Source organism: Contarinia nasturtii, unplaced genomic scaffold (assembly GCF_009176525.2).
Source record: "Contarinia nasturtii isolate CC-2019 unplaced genomic scaffold, AAFC_CNas_1.1 Cnas_scaffold_3175, whole genome shotgun sequence".
Lineage (NCBI taxonomy): Eukaryota > Metazoa > Arthropoda > Insecta > Diptera > Cecidomyiidae > Contarinia > Contarinia nasturtii.
This window is the reverse complement of record NW_022200487.1, coordinates 409,550-429,863: the sequence shown is the minus strand read 5'-3', so window position 1 is coordinate 429,863 and position 20,314 is coordinate 409,550. Positions and strand designations below refer to the sequence as shown.

At 31.8% G+C, this 20,314-nt stretch overlaps 1 protein-coding gene across 4 annotated transcripts in view; it reads right to left on the bottom strand.

The window, feature by feature from the left end:
• Positions 1 to 20,314, bottom strand: part of LOC116349953 (A disintegrin and metalloproteinase with thrombospondin motifs 9) — a 75,427-nt gene that overhangs the window by 36,830 nt on the left and 18,283 nt on the right. For all 4 annotated transcript variants that reach the window (XM_031781637.1, XM_031781640.1, XM_031781636.1 and 1 more), the window contains exon 2: positions 12,699 to 13,345. In XM_031781637.1, the coding sequence (XP_031637497.1) occupies positions 12,699 to 12,981 (283 nt within the window). In that variant the 5' untranslated portion in view covers positions 12,982 to 13,345. The remainder of the gene's footprint in view (positions 1 to 12,698; positions 13,346 to 20,314) is intronic.

The following is a 20,314-nucleotide window of genomic DNA, read 5'->3' as shown; positions in this document are numbered from 1 at the left end:
ATAAACTTGAATAACAATGTTGCGGAAGCATTTTGCCTCAAGGCGATTGATGCATGACACTCAACTTACGTAATGTGTATTTTAGTTTCATTCGGTCTTTTATTTCGGTGTATTATTATATATCACTATCACCTTATGCAAACTTATGCGATTACTGTATGTGTAACAGAAGAAGTAAATAAAAAGTTAAACTAAAGCATTTTAAGTAGCAAACATGACGAGCGCCATAAGATAACTAAAAAAACATCAATATAAAATGAAAAACAAATAACAAAAAACAAAATGTGTTTTTATTTATCAGAAAGAGAGTTTTATGTTTGGTCTCGTTGGGAAAAAAGCGCACAGTTAACGATTTAAATGTAAAGACTCATCAGCACTTTACATTGGCTACATTTGTCTCTTTTGCTCTTTTTATGCATTATTATGTACGATTTTTTCGGTGCTTCCATGAGTATTTGATGTGATTATGCATTACCTAGGGGGATTTATGTATACACGATCGAAATTTTTCGCCTATACTAGTAAATAAGGCGTATTTTATGCTGTAGTGTACAGTATACACACACATGCACACACAGTATAGCTACACAGAATCGAACAAGATCCGCACAAAAGCGAATGAAAAAAACATGCCATAGACTAAATCAGTAATGTGCGAAGGGGGGTTTACCGCCAAAATTATTTGAATTTGCTAGGGTTTTTTACAAAAAAAGTGAAGAGCAAGAAAAAAACGATTTTATCGTCATTTCTAAGGGTTTTTCGCGGAGAAAATTCTTCCGATTTGCTAGGGATTTCCGCCAAAAAACTGAAGAGCAAAAAAAACGAAATTTGTTTTTCAAATTAGAGAATTTTTAGTTTTTAAAGTCAGAATGGTGTCGACATTAGTGATAGTATTTTGAAACACTTTTGGTAAGTAATTTTCATCGTATGTTTGCAAGTTCGATCTAGTTCACATTGCAAGTATTCTTCAAATCATTATTGTGATCATTTTATCATTGATCTTATCTGAAGGCGACAGTTTTTTATTTTACACAGTTAATGCCGAATACTTTCGCGTGAATATATACATTATACAACTTTGGATATTATTTGTGAATTTTGTGATATCCAATTTAGAAGTTATACATATGCCATAGGCTAGGGGATCGGATCTCGATCAGAAAATAGCGAATTATTCGATATTTTGCGAATTTTATGCGAAATGATTTGTAAGCGATGGGCCAGTAAAGTTGTGATTTAAAAAACAATTCGCAAACAAAACGCTATGAACGTGAGACAATTCGCAAAATTTGTATGTTTTGTATGTATCGAAAACGAAAACACGAAAACGAAATAAGTGAATAGCGACAACGAACGAAAGAAAAAATGTCATCCGTTGCCGCTATTCACTCACTTCGTTTTCTTGCGTCGCCGCTATTCACTTGGTTCGTTTGCAAGCGTATATTATATAGTTTGATTGTGATAACTTTTTGCGAATAGCTTGCGAATTGTATGCGAATTTTTTGAATTATTTTACTAAAATGACGACTTTATCATACAACTAATAAATTTTGTCCATTCGAGAATAGATCATTTCCCCTAGGCCATAGGGCAATTCGACGTATTTTTCTCCGGGTAAATCAACGCACGCGTTTTTCGTGATTTGAAGCATATTTCCATGAGAGTGTCATTGTTTTTTGTTATATTTTGAGTATTAACGTGTTCTTTTTCTGTTTAGTTTGTGAGTTCTGTACACACAATAGATGGAATATTCCTTTAGAATTTGTATTTAGATTATTCGTCGTTTAGTTTAAAAAAAATCGCTTAGTTCGCAAATATTCTGAATGAAATTTTAAATGGAAATCGGAAGAACTATAAATCACTTTTTCTTACTTTTCCTATGGCAAAATCGAAGAAATAACTAAATCCGACATCCCTACAGGGATGTAACACTGCGAGTGAAAAACTTCCAGAACACTTTGAACACTTTTGGATCCACCTTCACAAGATTTCAGCTCATTTCCAGCTCTTTTCATCTCATGATCGGTTATGAATGTAGTTAACGCTATAATATCGTATGATATAAAGCACGATGTCATGAGCTGGAAGTGAATCTTGTGGAGCAGGTGGATCCGACTTGATCAAATGTGTTCCCAAGCGTCCAGCTCATGTCATATGATATTATAGAGTAAACTGCATTCATAAGCGATCGTGAGATGAAACGATCTGGAAACGTATCTTGTGGAGCAGATGGATCCAATATGGTCCAAAACGTTCTAGAAATTGAGCACTCATGGTGTTACATCCCTTTAAGGGATGTCGTATATCGTTATTTTTGAATAACATTTTCATATATTTTCAATTCATATTTTTATGCCATCATAATAAAACATAGCTGAAATATAAAAGTATATATTATAAATATAATTAAATTTGAATATAGTGACATTGAGCTGCGTAGGTTTGCTCCGTAGTGTGCGTCGGTGTACCCAAAAAACGAGTGTTCAAAAGAATGAAAATATCTTCTTCTGGGTTAATCGCATACCCAAATACTAACGAGTCACGATATATGTAAATAAAATAAAAGTGCTTCGGTTTACCCCGGTTTCACCACGAAAACCGCCTTTCGTCACTCGCGTGAACTATACTGCCCGTTGTTATTCCATTTATAGCTATAGCTATATAGCACTTTGTTGTCATTCAGTGGATTAGTATTTTAGATTCAAACGCTTTATAAAGACAAACAACACTATTTACATTTCATAACTTGAATGATTAGAAAATGAAGAGTCTTACGGGAGTAAGACGAACTTTTCCGCACGGTGGTAGTTGCGTATTTTATTAAGCAAGTTCAAAATTGTTCGATTTTTTAAGCCTTTCAAGCGGCATAAAGTTCGAGACCAAAAAATATGTTCAAACCTTGGCATCAAAATATTCTTTAATTTAATAGCAGAACTACACGAGAAAAGATTTTTCACACTTTTATGATGAAACCCATTTGTACGACACTTGAGAATATTTTCAAACAAAACACGATAAAAAAATATGTCTAATGTTAATTTTGTCATTAAAATTATTTTTGAAACATTTATCATAACTTAAGTCACAAAAAATTTGGTGCCAAAAACCCCCCAATATATATTTTTGAGTGTTTAATTCTACATCAAGTATGACTTTTGGACGAAAATTGGACTCTTCTTCATAGGTATCAATCACTCCAGGCATGAAATTTTTTTTCATCAACCAAAGTCGCTCAAAATCTAATGATTTCTTGTCCTCGCTACCCCCAATCATCCTGTACAGTCAGAATTTTTTGGGGGTTGAGATAATCGATGGACAAATTTTGCGTACGACGTGGAACAGACCCACAACAACCATGTTCAAAACGGCCTGATTTGGGTTCTCTGACCTCAGAAACGTAAAAAAAAAATATTTTTGAGGTGTCGTAAATTTTGAACCATTGCAATACTTTCCCCTTACACACAAGGTGTGTGCGGAAAAGTAAAATGGAACAATAGAGAATATACACATAACGTAAAATACTTAAAAACTGTTAGTTATTCTTTGTTATATGCTCCATGTTATACCAAAAAAGAATTCAAACTCTTGCCTGATTGAACAAAAAATTTCATCACGCGCCCACACGAATTGTGCATAAAATGAAATGGTTTTGATTACAAGGTTTCGCATTATATGCAAATCATTTTTATCACCTATAAGACTCGTTTCATTGCTGAATCATTGATTTTTGGCACGTTTGATTGAATTTAATTGAAAATGTCCGTTTTCTAATAACAAAAATGGTATACACGTGGCAAGCATTTATATTTATTTTCAATGTACCCCAAAAAATACTTGCGCATGATATTAAGCTAATATTATTAGCAATATCCGTATCGACAATTAGCTATTTAAAATTATATAAATTATGGTTCATACTGGGGAACAGTGTCTTTTTTCAATGGTGTGTGGTATACACAATTTTTTTTATCTTTGACTTGGGTTCAATGACAACAGTCGTAAAACTGAATTTTGGCCCTGTTTTTCAAAAGGCCATATTTCGGAGACAAGTGGACCGAAACTTCTATGTATTTTCTTAATCGATGAGCCAAGGACTTTCCAGCCATACATCAATCAAGGCCGGTGGGCGCTGGTATCGAAGATTTTTTGTTGAAGATTCAACGAATACGAAATCTATTAAAAGACATAAAGATTTTTGTTACTAAAGAACACACTGACTCTGATTTTGTGTGTCCGTTTGTATTGCAAATTCTACACTCAGTTGTCAACCGTAACTGCTTGTGCAAAATTTACAACGCATACACAGAATCGGAGTAGTGTGCTCAGTACTAATATGTTTGCAATACAGCTATATAGTTCTCTAGAGCTGTGTCAACACAGCAGTAGTAACGAAAATCTTTATGATCTTTAATATGTAGCGTATTGTTGAATTTTCAACAAATATTCCCATACAAAAAGTGCTTCACCGGTTGGGGTGAACCCCACTATGTCAAAACTTCGTCCAATCAAAAAATAATGTACTACAAACTTGTTCAGGTTACAAAAACCTCAAGGTGTGATTTGTTTTACCTGACACCCCAAAATTCGGAATCAGCATGCAAAAATACATTATTAGAATTAATATTGTTCTCATCCACGTTTTTTCAAAATTTTAAACTTAAGTGTGACCAGCCCAAATTTTTTTTTATATCGGATCAAAATGCCTCACTCGGTTTCGTGAAATATATGAAAATATAACATATGTGGCATCATTGTTTCATCCAAATGTCAATCGGTGGTACTCGATAGAACACTTGGAAGTTTTCTCGATTAACAAATTTGGAGCCATTTTAATGTTCAAAAAAAATTCTTTTCGACGTTAAAAAAACATGAATCTGAAAATGACGTTAGTTTTGAGATACAATCAAGTTTTAACAGAGTTTCTTTGAAAAAATCACAAAAAATTGAATTTTTGTATTGGAGCCATACTTTCATGTTATCGCAATGACGTGAAACTTTGCACAGACTATTTTTTGGACAAAAAACAACATTCTCAAAGTTTGAAGAAGTTTCAATACAGAATTGAAAAATTACAGATTGGGGGCACCTCCCATACAAAATTTTCGTTTTTCGTTTTTCGAAAATTTTGTATGGGGGTTATCATTATTTTTGATTGAAATTTCTTCAAACCTGTTGAGATTATGTATCTTGGTAAGAAAATAAGATTCACGAGTTCTTACGGTGATTAAGAATACGAACGAACATGAATCGGAAAATTCTTTCTACGAACGAATGCCAACGAACGCTCGACCTTTAATTTCATAGCGGACAATTTTTCTTTGATTTTTCATTACCTTTGTTTCAATTTTACTTAATATTTTCTTTCAAAAATGTTTACGAACAAACACGAACGAACAAGCCATCTCCCTTAGCGAATACGAACGAACACAAATCGAAAAATTATTTATACGAACGAACAGTTTTTATAGTCATCTCTGGTTTCTTTTATAAGTTGTGATAAAAAAAAAACATAAAACAGCTTTCGAAGCGAAGGAGAAGCATCTTTGTTCTTTAATATATTTTAATCTTTTTTTAAATACATCGGCAATTTTAAATTCAATAAATTTTTTATCAATGTACTGCAGATTTCAAATAAAAAACAAAAGATTCTTTTATGTACTACACAAACCGTGCAATAGCGATTTGATGCAGATGTGTGACAATAAACATGCTAATTTTATGAGGCTCGAAATGCCTAGAAATCTTTTCGTTTAAAAGGAATTTATGCCTTTGAGGCAGCTGATGGAGAATAAATGCACACGTTGAAAATCGTTAAATAAAATGCTGCTAATGAGTGGACATGATATACACACTATTATCATTATTTGCATACGTTGTGTTAAAAGAATCGATCATCGTTGAACCATCAAAATTCACATATATTTAGCTTAAGAAATCCTTTGTTGACCAGGGTCATTAGACATTCCCGTTTTGAAAAAGTTATGCGTAATCCGATTTTACTGACCAGATGTATATATACAAATGTGTAGGCTAACAACATATTTGCTATTCACTTAAAAAAGGTTTGAAAAATAGATTTAATTGTTACGCCATATGCAATTTTTTATCTCTGCGATGTACACAAAATTTTTGAGGTTTATTACTGAGAGTGCCAAGCATAATAATAATAATAAATATGGAGTCCATTACATGATTTTTATTCGAATTGAAACCAATTTTTCGATTGTCGATTTGTATTCTTCGGCATCGAATCTTTCAAATGCGTTGCCGTCACTTTACGGTCGTAAAAAGAAAATTTATTAGCTGAAGCGTTGTAAGCCTGCATTTTGCATTCCGTTATGTTTCGTTACTTTCTGTATCTATGTCAAAATTCAATCGAAATTCCGGTAAAATCGTATTGAAATAACGAACAAAAATCCTCATAAATTTCATTTTTATTGATGAGATCCGCTATTCGGGTCAATCCAAATGGATTTTCGGATATATTTAGTTCAAAAACGGCAAATGGGAAGATATACAATATTTACGGTTGATTTTCGTAATTTCGTAAAAAACGTTGAAAAATCACGAAAATAATCTAAATCATTTGAAAATCTCGTTTCAATTACATAATTTTGTTTCAATTAGCTTAAATCTTGATATTGCATTTGTCTCTTTCTGGTTCTTCGTTTTCAATTGATTTTGAGTTTTTTCATTTCTGAAAACAGATGTAAATACCAAATATCACGTTGCCAACTATGTGTCCGATCACTTTTCAAATCCCACTCGAACACAAAGAGTTCCAGTTTATCTACAATTTGATTCTTTTTTACTGGCCAAAACTACGAAACTAAGTCGTAGTTTAATTTGAAAGCTCTTAAATGTTAATCGACATTGAATGGCTACAATTATTCTTTATGCTGTTTATTGATAATTGGTCTTTATTAGGTCGGTCGGTATCAAGTAGAGCATCATTTAATTTTGAACTTAGACGAAGAATAAGCCACATTATGAAAACGAAGCCATAAAATTATACATCGACCTTGGAGCTCAACGAAGCAAATAAATCGAAACAATATTCAAATCTTAGTTTCGGAAATTGAACACTGTGATCAATGAGCATTTGCTTGCTTCTTAGCTCCTACACATGGTAACGCATACGCGATCGCTTGAAATGTCTTCATATAATAGTAAAATCGAAATTGATTCGGTTTTGCATTTCTGTATCATCGTTTTTAATTGTCATTCGTACATATATGTTACAGTTATCAGAATAGATATATTCCGAAAAATTGAGGATACAACTACAGTCGGGTAAGAGATTAAAACTGCATAATGCAATTTTAAAATCTTGATGGTTTTGACTATTAAATTGTTCAGCAATTTTTTGGACCAAGTTTAGAAAAGGTTGATTGGCATCGATATTCTGAAATTAAAATGCATTCGTTGCTTATAATATAACCTTGAATTTCGATTTGTTTACTTTTTTGAGAATCGCAAGTTGTTCCATTTGCTTTATGTCAAATGAAAAACACCCACAAACTTGTTGAGGCATTTTTTTTCTACACGTTTGTTATGAATCCAAATATTTAGGCACAATCGGCAACCGATTAACCTTGAAGTTATCGATATTCTGTGTCACTTAATGTCTGTGTTATATGCGCAAAATCGCATCATATGAATAATTCGGAACAAATAGGTAAAATAAAAAGCAAAAGCTACACATTCCAAAAAGTTTGTGTCGATTTGTGTTGTCGGGAATATTTATACGTGTACTACACACATGGTCAAGCACATAGCAGCTAGCACTCAGCTAAAGCGACGCGTGTTCAATTCGCAACACCATCATCATTTTTATATGCACTGTTTGTTATGATTTTTTAGTCTCTCTTAGATTTGAACAAGAAAATTGGATATAAAAACAGACAGAAGTATTTAAAATATATATAATGTATATATGATCACATTGCGACAAAATTGCGTGAGGTGAAATGATCACATTGCGACAAAATTATACATAAGTTATTTGATTAATTTATGACATTGCTATAAATGAAACAAATTACAATGTTGAGACACTAGCGATTGTATAGAAAGCGCAAATAATCCAAATAGTCTCCTCTAAAAACGAAGTTCATTTAAATAATTTCATCAATATTGAATTTAAATAAGATAAATTTTATGGTTTTTCAACAAAGTGAAATATTTCAGTGTGTTTAATTGCAGACTTTCCAAAGTATATTTAAACTTAGTCGGATGTATCTTTGGGTACTTTTGAACTTTTCACTTTATTTGTTTCCATCAAGATACTATAATACGCTTGTAATAGGAATGAAAGAAATATTATTTTGAAGAATTTCTTTGTAAATTTCAATATATTTTGTTATAACGACTATCGATTTATTTTTATACACATTGACAATTTTGTGTTGGGGAAAACTACTCTATTTTAATTTTGAAAATCTATTGACACATTAACATGTGAATAATAGCGAATTCTTCGTGTCCTGATTTTACTTTTCCGCACACACCTAGTGTGTAAGGTAAAGTATTGGAATCGGTCGAAAAATTAACACCCTCAAAAAACATGTTTTATGGGTATTTTAGGAGCCGGGAAACACGAATCTACCGTTTTTTCGATGTCCGAATGTATGTGCGTGGTACCCTGTACCCTGTACCCTGTATCCTGTACCCTGTACGCAAAAATTTGTTAACACGATAACTTTCAAACAAGAAAAGTAATTCAAAATCTGACTTCACAGGATGATTGGGGGTGCCGAGGAATAGAAACCATTAGATTTTAAGCGACTTTGGTTGACAGAGTGAAGTGTCATGTCTGGTGTGATGCCCATGGCCATCCATGGGAAAAATTCAATTTTTCTTCCAAAAGTGATATTTAATGTATTCTTAAACACTCAAAAATATCTATTGGGGGGTTTTTGGGTACGAGAAAACCGAATATGACGTTAGTTTTGCGATACAATCAACTTTCGACATACTTTTCATACAAAAATGTCAAAAAATTGAATTTATGTATGGAAGCCATGCCTGTAATAAGCTATCGTAATAAGCTAAAACTTTGCACAGGTTATTTTTGGATTTTTCGCTCAAAAACGAAATTTTGTATGGGAAGTACCCTTAATGTGCATTGAAATTTCTTCAAACTTTCAGAATGTTAACTTTTTGTGAAAACAATAACCTCTGCAAATTTTCATATGATTACGATATCATATAGGTATGGCTGCGAAACAAAAATTCCCATTCTCAGTAGTTTTTGTATGAAAAGTGCTTCAAAAATTATTCGTATCGTAAAACTAATGTCAAATTAAGTTTTCTCGTGAATTCTTTGAGTAAAAGATTTGTAATAAATGCATGTTGTGGATCACAGTGCGGAAAAGTTCATCTTACGGATGTAAGACATTTTATTCTTATTGATATCAAATATAACACAAATTTTGCTTTTATTTTGACGTGGTGACATCAAAAAAGATCACAAAATATTCCACAAATTTTTAAGCAAAAATGAATGGGTCAGAATAAAAATCCGACTTGTACGCAGAGTCTATAAAAGTGGAACACAGCTAGCAAAGCAAAGTGTATTACAACAAATAAACTATGTAAAAAAAACTCCATGTTCCACTTTTATAGACTCTGCGTACAAGTCGGATTTTTATTTTGACCCATTCAAATCAAAGTGGCTTTAGACAAATGGGTTTGCTTAACTTCTCGTAAATTTTGATACTCGAACTAAAATATGTTGTTGAAATATGTGCAACATATAAAAAAGTTGATCGTATAAAAATATTTTTGGTTCTATTCAAGAATCACACGATGAAAAAAGAGAAAAAAAGATTGCGCTTAACCGACTTAAGCGATAACAAATATAATATTTGACGTCATTTGAGTTCTCAAGCAGATAATTTATAAAAACTAAATTCGTAAATAGCAACCGTAGGGGATAAAATATCTTAATTTCAATATCGTACCATTTTGCAGTTCAAACAATTATTATTTAGATATACATACGAGTATATCAAAATAACGTCAGTGTTAAATAATTTAAATGTTCAAAACTAATAAAGTTTTTTATCATCTCAAATCATAACATTTGATTCACAAAATATTATTTTTGAAGTGTTCATTATAATTATTCGAATTAAAAATGTATAGTTCATTTATACGCGTATTTAGACGTGTCTGATTCGATTCGATTATTCACGAAACAAAATCAAGATAGAAGAAAAAGTCTTCTGTATCCGGCGCCTAAAAATAAATATTAGCAAAATTAAGCGGGATAAATCGACATACATACATTCAGCAATCAGCATATATGCAATAAAAACCGATACTATAGTTAAAGAGGAAATATGTGCAAAATGAAAAAAAGTAACTGAACTGTTATTTTTTCTTTCATTCAGTGGCGTCCCGTAGGCCCGGATATTGGGAAATGGAGACATATGTAATTCATCAAATCTTCCACCCAAATAGTTCAATAAAAGTATATAACCATCTATCAGACTCAGCGTGCTTTGTCTACAATCAGTCATTCGGTAATTTTTGAAAAAAAAGAAGAGGCTGTTTTCATCAGATATAAATGGGTCACAATAAAAATCCGACTTGTACGCAGAGTCCATAAAAGTGGAAGAAAGGCCGTCCAATTTTGTCCGTCCGTTCGGTCCGAAAGCCTTAACAAATTCCGCTGTGGAACATAGAATTGTTGTTTCATTACAACAAATAAACTATGTAAAAAAAACTCTGTGTACAATTCGGATTTTTATTCTTATCCAATCATATATACTACTTAACCCGAATTTTGGCCCTTTTTGGCCTTCTATAAAACATAGTCTTTAGTAAAATAAAATCAGCTCGCTTTGCTCGTCTTAGATTTTAGATTCTTGCTGGCCTTAAAAGTATGAACAGTGAAACATTTTTTTTGCTCTTCTATTTTTTAAGAAAGAGAAGATATCAGATGGACTTTTGGATAGAATTTTCTTTCGATTTGCTATGGTTTTTTAATTTCCCAGGGTTTTTGACAAATAAAAATTAAACAATCTCCCTCAAAGTTGACCTCAAATTACGCCACTATATATATGCGTCGATAGAAAATTATGTATTTTTTGTCATTTATCAAAATTCGAACAAGAATCCCCACACCCGAAATGAACCTCATGGTACGCCACTGCTTTCATTACATATGTGTGCATGTTGCTTCCCATATAACATATTGAAAATGCGTGCTTATGTGAAATTGGCATAAGTCCAAAGCCGAACTCGACTCAAATGTATTTGATTAATATTGTAACTCATGTGCTGTGTGAAACAATTGTGTACATTTATACGTTTAAATACATAAGGCATGCTATATTTCTTAAGCAACATTTTTGTAGCCTTTGTACTTCCTCTACGAAAACATTCTAGTCTATATTCTTTATGGGATGTAGTTGTACAAATTTAATGTGAAAGACATACATGAAACTGTGAATTCACATGAAAATCATTTATCTGATTATTGGATATGTTAATTAATAATTATATCAGTAAGATACTGTATGTTCGAAATTATGTAAAAATGATGCATTTGAATCAGCATTGAAACGTTAACATTTTGTTTGTAACTAAAACTTGTACTAGTATGACCTAGTAATTTGATTCAATATCCATATAAAATATATAAAATGAATGTTTTATCACATGAATTTATTCACTACTGGAGGCAAGTGAATACATTATTGAATTGTTATCACATTACATGTATTGAATGAAAACGATAAATATGAGACTGGACTAGAATCTATCCTTAAAATTACATGTTATCTTTCGAAGCATCTACGCAAGATTATTTTTGTTTGTTTATTTCTAACATAAATTGTATATTTATAATAAAGATAGATATTAGCAATTACCGAAAAACACTGTGGGGTCTTGGTAAAGAATGTGAATTTCCAAAAACAACGAATATACGCTTTTTTTATGATTATTCAAGCGGATGTTCGATGTATGCATCTTTTGCTACCAAAAAATATACTGTCGGCGTTGTTAAAAAAACTCTGTTGCAATATATTGACCGTGAACTTGTGCCTGGTAATGGGTGAATTTGCATTACAAATGGTTCCTTGGGTAGAGAATTTAATCAAATATACGAATCTATGTTGTCGATTATAGATTTTCGGCACTAAGTGTATTAAATCATCAAAACTAATTTTTATTAGATAATACCAATCGTCAAATAAAAATTACTTGCTCTCCGATCGATATTTTTATTAACCACTCCATAGTATGACCACTAATCAAATGCAATTTTTGTCTTCTTCTTCAAGATGCTAACGATATTTTTTATTCTATCTTCATATTCTTCATTTTAATTAATTGCTTCACAAGAATTGAACTTGAATTGTGTTGTTCAATATAAGTTTGGCTAAAGCCAAACCTTACCATTTATAAATATGTTTCAAGCTAATGGGGAAATTAATGTCGTTAAACTCCCATGTAATTAAATATGCAAAATGAAAAGAATGGCATCATCAAAATTGTCATAAAATTCCAAAACTAAACAAAAAAAATACGCAGAAGATGTTTTTTTATTTTAATATGAGACGCGCGTGTTCGAGTGAATTTTTATATTTAAATTAAAATCGATTCAATTCCAATAAAAAGAACAGTTGTTACTTTTTCGTTTGGCTACTAAACAGCTCAGAATTCAAAATGACAATAAAACTTACCAGACGCAGACGTTGATTCATTATGTTTATGGTGATGATGATGGGAGTGATGTCCGTGTGAATGATGATGCGTTGAATGTTCAATGGGTATTGATGTAGTTGTTGAGTCACTGCTTGAATCGATTAGCCGTAATCGGTACGAACCATGTAGGTTCATATCATTTACATTTGAAAATACTCCATTTCTCACCGCTGTCCATACAAATACTAATAATAACAGCAACGCAACTATACTGAATACAGCCAATTTTGAAGATAATTTCTGACTTGATCGAGTCGTCATATTTGTATATATTTATTACTCTGTATATTTTGTGTTTTACAAGAGAGATAATGCAGGACTTTTATTGTGTTCTGCGAATTTTTTCGATTAAGATTGGCAGTGGAATTTGTTTTCGAAAGAAGAATCTTTTTTTGTGTCTTCGACTTTTTTGTTGCTTTCTTAAGAGCTACGCTAGCTATAAATTTATTCGTTACTGAAATGGCACATTGGCAGTTGTTCGTTTCGACGTTAGTTGATTCCCTTTTTCTCTGTGTATTTTGTTCTCTTGTTTTACTCGAAATCCTTTCGTTTTAATGGCAGTACATTTCGTTTCTAGTAATTCACTTTGGAGATTCGTTCCGCATTGATGGGCGGCTTTCAAACACTAAAATAAACAAAATAATCTTTGAAAATATGATAAATCATTTAAAGTGATTTAAATAATTAAAAAAAAATTCAAACTATGACGATGATACTATTTTTTGATACTTTTTGGGATGAGATATTTATAGAATGCCGAGATGTTGTGACTAGCAGTATCTAATACGAAAAGATATCAAGTTTCTCTCACATTGACTATGCAATTTGTCATTTTGACAAAGTATTGATATATTAATCATTAATTGCATTCAGACGTTTCGCTTAACAAATAGGAACTTAAATCATATTTCAACATATTTCTACATTTGAATTTTGTGAATTTCACACATTCTATTTATTGATAAATTTCGCGTTCTAAATGAATTCGGAAAAAGCTACGCATTCCCACGTAATCCATAACTTTCAGCGAATAAATCAATGACCTCTTAACGTTCAAAAAACACTTCTGTCTACACCAGACAATATATTTGGATTTTGTCATCTGGATATTTCAGCTCATCTGGATAACGTGTTAGGCGATGATATGGAGTGAAAACAATAGAAGTGGTTGTTGTATTGTATAGGTATAAAAATACTACCATAACTATAACAATCACTTCCATTGTTTTCATTTCGTATTATCGCCTAATGTCAAATGACAAAATCCAAATATATTGTCTGGTCTACACAATAAAAACCCAAGAGTTAAGTGATTACCAATACATGTCTTATATTTCATAAAAGTGTATGATACATACGCATAGAATGTTGCTAGCTAGGGGGTAGACACGTGGAATAGGATTAGACTTTTTAGTGTAAAAATTCGAGAAATTAAAGTGGAATAGAGAATTCAGTAGCTGGATTCACATGGATTCACTAATCCCGTGTATGGAATAGCGAAAATGGGTCAATTCAAAGTTTTTGTAATCGATAGTACAGAATTTGATAAAAGCATTGAACTTGTTTTGAGATAGTAATTTGTTCTTTTTTGAAATATATTTTTTAGTTCAAAAGTCGATTACAAATTTACAAAACAATAAATACACTTTCTCAAAATTTTATTGATGAAATAAATAATTTTAATTATCAATAACAAAATGTCATACTCCAGTATCGATAAATAAGTTTTCAACAAAGTGAATAGCGGCGAAATGTGACATCACATTTGACAATGAAATGACGGATTGGTGGAATAGTAGGATTAGTGTTTTTATATTGGAATCATGGTTTAATCGTTTGTGTCTCCCCCCTAGGTTGCTAGCTAGCTATCTATATCAGCTATTGCTATAGAGATATATAAATAACTGCTATTTAACGCATCTCTTCGGTTTTCATTTCTCTTTCCGCACTGAACCATTGTTATCCATTGCTGAGCGATGGATAGAAAACGTGTATCGGAAGGATTGATTGTGTTTTATTGGTGATGTTTGCGCAAGAATTCATCGATTCAATTAGTTTTGAAAGCCATGGTAGCTTATTTCGCGTACAAAAGCAAAAAATGTGTAGACAATAACAGATTATATTTTTCACTTGAATTATAAAACTCTCTCTCACTCTGAATGAGTTATATTATATATTTAAATGTAGAAATGTAAAAAAAATCACCATAAAAATAATGATATTCTTATAAAATGTCTGTTTTACAATAAAAAAAAACACGGAAACTTATTTGTACTTCAAATCATTTATAAATATAAAAACTAAACGTTAAATTGATGAATAGGATAAAATTTGCGCTTTAAATTATTATATTTTTTTCGTTTACTCAGTATCACAGTACAAAGGTCCGAACATTGAAAAAGATAACGTGGCGAAGATCATCGCTCTTTGAAATGATTGCCAATAACCCACACAGCTGAAGTTTCATTGAAAGTGAATTGGGCGTTGAAACAATACAAAATTCCTTTTTTCGAATATCTAGAAGATTTTTCATCGTTTAAAAATTACTCGTATTCGACTGTTAAATTTTAACAGCGTAAATAATTTTTTTTGTTGCAAAATCACTGAATATTTATTGAAAATATATATATATGATATCAATTTAGTCTTTATAAGCCTTCAAATTATACAGATTTACTAATCCAGGTAAAATATTTTAAAAATCGTTAAAAACCAGCAATTTAGAACGACTATATAAACGACTATTATAGCTTGATAGGGCTGTGTCCACTGATTAGTGATTACTCAGTTAAATCTCAGCAGTCTTAAATCTCTGAGTTTTTTAAAATATCCGTGAAAGAAAATTATCAATATTAGGTAAAAAATGAAAAGTTTGTTCGAGAGGCATCTTCAATTTTTATAAGAATAATTCAAAATCTCTTTAGATAATATATTTGAAATATATCTCAAAGATTCGCAACGTTTTGTGATGATTTGAATTCCAAAAAAGTATTTTTCGATAGTGTTTCCATGTGGCCCTTTGGAGTTTTTGTACTTGTACTGGAACAAACATAGTTAACAAACATACACTCCATGAAATAATGCAGTTGAACTGTACGTAATTTAATGGCATTTGATTCACGATAGAAGGATAAAATTTTCAATAACATCACCATTCCAAAAAATATCGGATGATGTGTGTGAAGAAAAATGAAGAAAGTGGTCTTTTTTAGTTGGAATTTTGAATGAATGTCCGAGAATGAAAGCGAGACTTCTGTTCATAACTTATTGAAATATAACACCGCCATACAAAAAGTGCTGACTGTCAGGTGTTACATTTCAATAAGTTGTGAATAGAAGTCTCGCTTTCATTCTCGGGCAATCAAATATACTCCACCATAATTTTTATTTTTTATTATTGTCTCTATGGACTTCAACTTTATAGAGCAGTTTGGGAATTGAAAATATCATCCGTAATGTGACCTGAGTATTGATTTATGTCATACTCTGTCTTTGGTCAATATCGAAAATTATCTTTCATATTCAAAGTGAAAAATTAACCGGAATTGTTATTACTAAAACCATATATTTTCAATTTTTTTGAAAGAGTTGTCTTCACTCTCACTTATTACCCCATGAAAAAATATCTGTTTTGGAATCAGCTCATGCTTTTACAACTACTCTGGGTAGTACAGGCTATTTTTTCGAAAAAGTCATACACCCTAATACTTAAGTCGCTTCAATTGTCAAGGTTAATCGTTTGTGCGATTTTTTACTCCGTAAACACAATGTTATCATTATATTAATCCCTCAAGAGGTATAAAATGGAATCGAAATCAATTTTCAATCTCTTTTTCAACGTGCAATACGTTTTATTTACGTTTTAACGCATGTGGTTTTATTATTGGCTATTTTGCATATTCTTCATAATTTTTGTTTATATTTGGTACGTTTAATATTGGTATTTTATAATATCGAAATATATGTGAACAACTTGTTCCAATTGCCGCCGCCAGATATATTAATGATATAAGCTTGAACAATAAAAAATATTAATACACAACGGATGGATTTTAATCCATGTCTATAAATAGAAAAATTACTGCCCGGCAATTGTATGAATTTTACTGATATTTATTCTTGATAGCTACATGCGACTACATGGGTTGCTGATTGTTTATAATATTTGATAAAAAAGTTCTCAATTCAATGAAATCTGTTTACAGTTGCGTGAATAATTTCAAAATTCTCATATATATCAAATATATAAACAAATCATCGTAGAAAACGAATAAAAACGCATAAAAACGCTCGATCGTCTGAATGACATCTAGCTTCACCGTGCACACAGGGGGAAGACATAATTTTTTACTTTACAAAATCAGAGCATACTAGAAGCTACCGAAAGAATATTTGTTCATGTCGATTCTATCCTATTAAAAATTGGCAATACATGGATTAAATTCGTCAATAAAAGACTACATTAGCACTGCCAATGCATTACCAATCCTTTTATATGATAGATTGACCCGTAGTGCATTTTGTATGGAAATCAGGCATTTTTCAAGAACTGCAATCAATAAATTAAAAAATTGGTGCGAAGCAAACAAACTTCATTTAAATCTTGACAAATGCTCTGTTATGTCAATTTCAAAAAAGAGATAGCAAATCGTTAGTTCCTACTCTTATGGCAGTCACAAATTCAAGAGAGTGAGTGAACAAGAGATTCGGGAGTCATCTTTGACAACAAACTCAACTTCATAAAACACATCGATTATATCGTGGCCAAAGCAACATCACAGCACTCGGATTCGTCAAAAGATTTTGCTACGATATTCCTGATGTCAATACTCTCAAGTCATTAAACTGTGCTCTCGTACAATCAATCTAGGAGTATGGCTGTTTGGTATGGCTCCAGTACCATGATATACAAAAGAACAAAATCGAATCGTGCCTGCGTCAATTCTCAATGTTTGCACTCAAGAAGTATCCAAATGTTTCAAATGACTACAGGATATCATCGTTCAACACTCGCCTGGAGAAACTTATCATGCAATCACTCCAAAGGCGCCGTATCAACGCATCAATTCTATTCATTTTCAACTTAATGCAAAATAACGTTCACTGCCCATCACCGAAGACTGAAATTGCCCGCAATCAAAATGGACGAAACTTGAGATGTGTCGAGTACTTCAAAATCAAGGACAGAAACTTCAAAATCAATCCATCAGTACCAATCAACTAAATGTGCAAAATGTCAAATAAGGTCCACGAACTATTTTCAACGCAATCAAAAAGATCAACCTTTAAAAATCGACTTTTAGCTTTAAGCTAGGGGTTTTTATCTCAATCAAAACACTGTGACTATTGCGTATATTTTGCGTATATTCACTGCGAATATTCACAAAATATTCGCAAAATACGTACATTCAATGCATGATTCGTAAAATATGCATAGTATATGTACCATCGAATAATATATATTGGCGAATCATTTTTCTAACTTGTCATTGGTGTCTAACTATAACACAGTTTTCTTTAACGATCTAATGTGATACATTGTGATATTTTTATATATATATTAATTACTTATTTATTTAATTATTTATTATTTATTTAATTATTAATTTATTAATTATTTTCTGACTCATTGTAACCGCGTGCAATTTGGAAATTTTTACTGTTTATAAGTGTTTTTTGCTGTTCGACGGTAATTTTAACTATTGATTAACTATTGGCTATTACTGTAAGAAGTAGCTTATTAGTTATTGGATATCTTTTTTTAAAAGGATGTGGTTTTTAACGGAGATCAGATGTATACCAAATGTGTATCATTTATTCATACCTTTTTCCCACCAACGAATGTATAAAAAATTATGTACAAACTCAAAAGATTCAGCCAGTTTTGGCGGTGAATAAATATTATTATTATTATTAAATCATTCAGTCAGTTTTATAATGATTTTTTTTCTATAAAAATCATTTTTTTGTTATCATATTTTCGTCTGCATTCTAGATTCCGTTTGACTAAGTGGAATTTCACGACTTTTTTTTCATCGCAAAATTTATATATATAATATTCACTATTCTTGTTGAAGCTTTACTTTTTCTTCTTTTATTAAATTCAAACTCGATAGAATGAGAAAAATGAGAGAAAAGAAATGCAAAGAACGCGAAAGTGTTTCGTAACAAATATGTAAATTGTTAAGGTAAATTGAGATTGCACGCAAAGTGTGAGAGTTTTAATTTGAACAATTTTATCAAAATTAATATATACATATGCTATTGAAAAATGTTTGGCGTTGTAAATAAAAATAATGTCAGACCCCGATTTTCGATTTTTTGTATGAAATCGGAAGAGGAGCCCAAAAGAATTACAATTTGGACCATTTCTGCCCAAATTGATTTCATAGTATATATGAAGATGCCGAGGGTCATAAAAATCCAAAATATCAATTTGGGCAAAAATTGGTCAAATTATATTTTTTGCTACTCTACATACCATACAAAAAATCGAAAATCGGGGTCTGACATATTTAAAGGTTTAGTGGTAAGAGAACATGAGAGACTTCGAAAAAAACTAGTTTTTTCATTCTGGTTCTAAAATGCTTCAAACGTATTTTTCGATGAACACGTCATAAAAATAAAATGTGTGTCTACGTCCCTAACGTAATTTGAATTGTGGTATTATTCATTATTTTGTTGATTGGGAATACGTAGGCGACTATTTAAGTTTCTTCAATATGTATGTTTTAGTATTGCCCGATGCAATTCATTGTCATATTCGTTAAGTTTAACATTTTGTAGCATAAACGTTCTCAGAACGTTTTGTCATTCGATCGTTATTTGTATTGTTTACCGTAACATGTAAATTGCGTCTCAGCCAAAAAATGAATTTTACTCGTGAACATTTTCGAGCGATTATTTTTTTCCACTTTCGATTGGGTGTATCACAACAACAGTGTTTTGATCAACTTCATTTGGCCTTTGGCGATGAAGTACCAAGTCTTCGGACAATTTATAATTGGTACAACGAATTCAAGCGCGGTCGCCTATCGCTCATCGACGAGTTCCGCGAAGGTCGTCCAAAATCAGTTGTTGTACCAGAAAACATCGATGCTGTCAGAAATATGATAATGGAAGATCGTCATGTAACATATCACGAGATTGAGGCATCCCTGGGCATTAGTGCGACCAGCGTATTTAAGATTTTACATGAACATTTAGCTGTCAGAAAGATTTGCTCTCGTTGGATACCACATAATTTGACAATCGCTCAAAAAAAGGCTCGTGTCGATTGGTGTAAACAAATGCTCAAGAAATTCAATCGTGGTGTTTCAAAATCCGTGTATTTTATCTTCACTGGTGGCGAATCATGGATCTACGCGTATGAGCCCGAAACTAAACAGCAGTCGACTGTATGGGTCTTTCAAAGTGAAGATAACCCAACAAAAGTTGTTCGAGCTCGAAGTGTTGCGAAGCAAATGGTCGCCTGTTTTTTCGCGATAAGTGGTCATGTGGCAACAGTTCCACTAGAGGCTCGTAAGACCGTCAATTCTGATTGGTACACCACCATTTGTTTGCCCGAAGTGTTTGGTGAAATAAGAAAAAACAA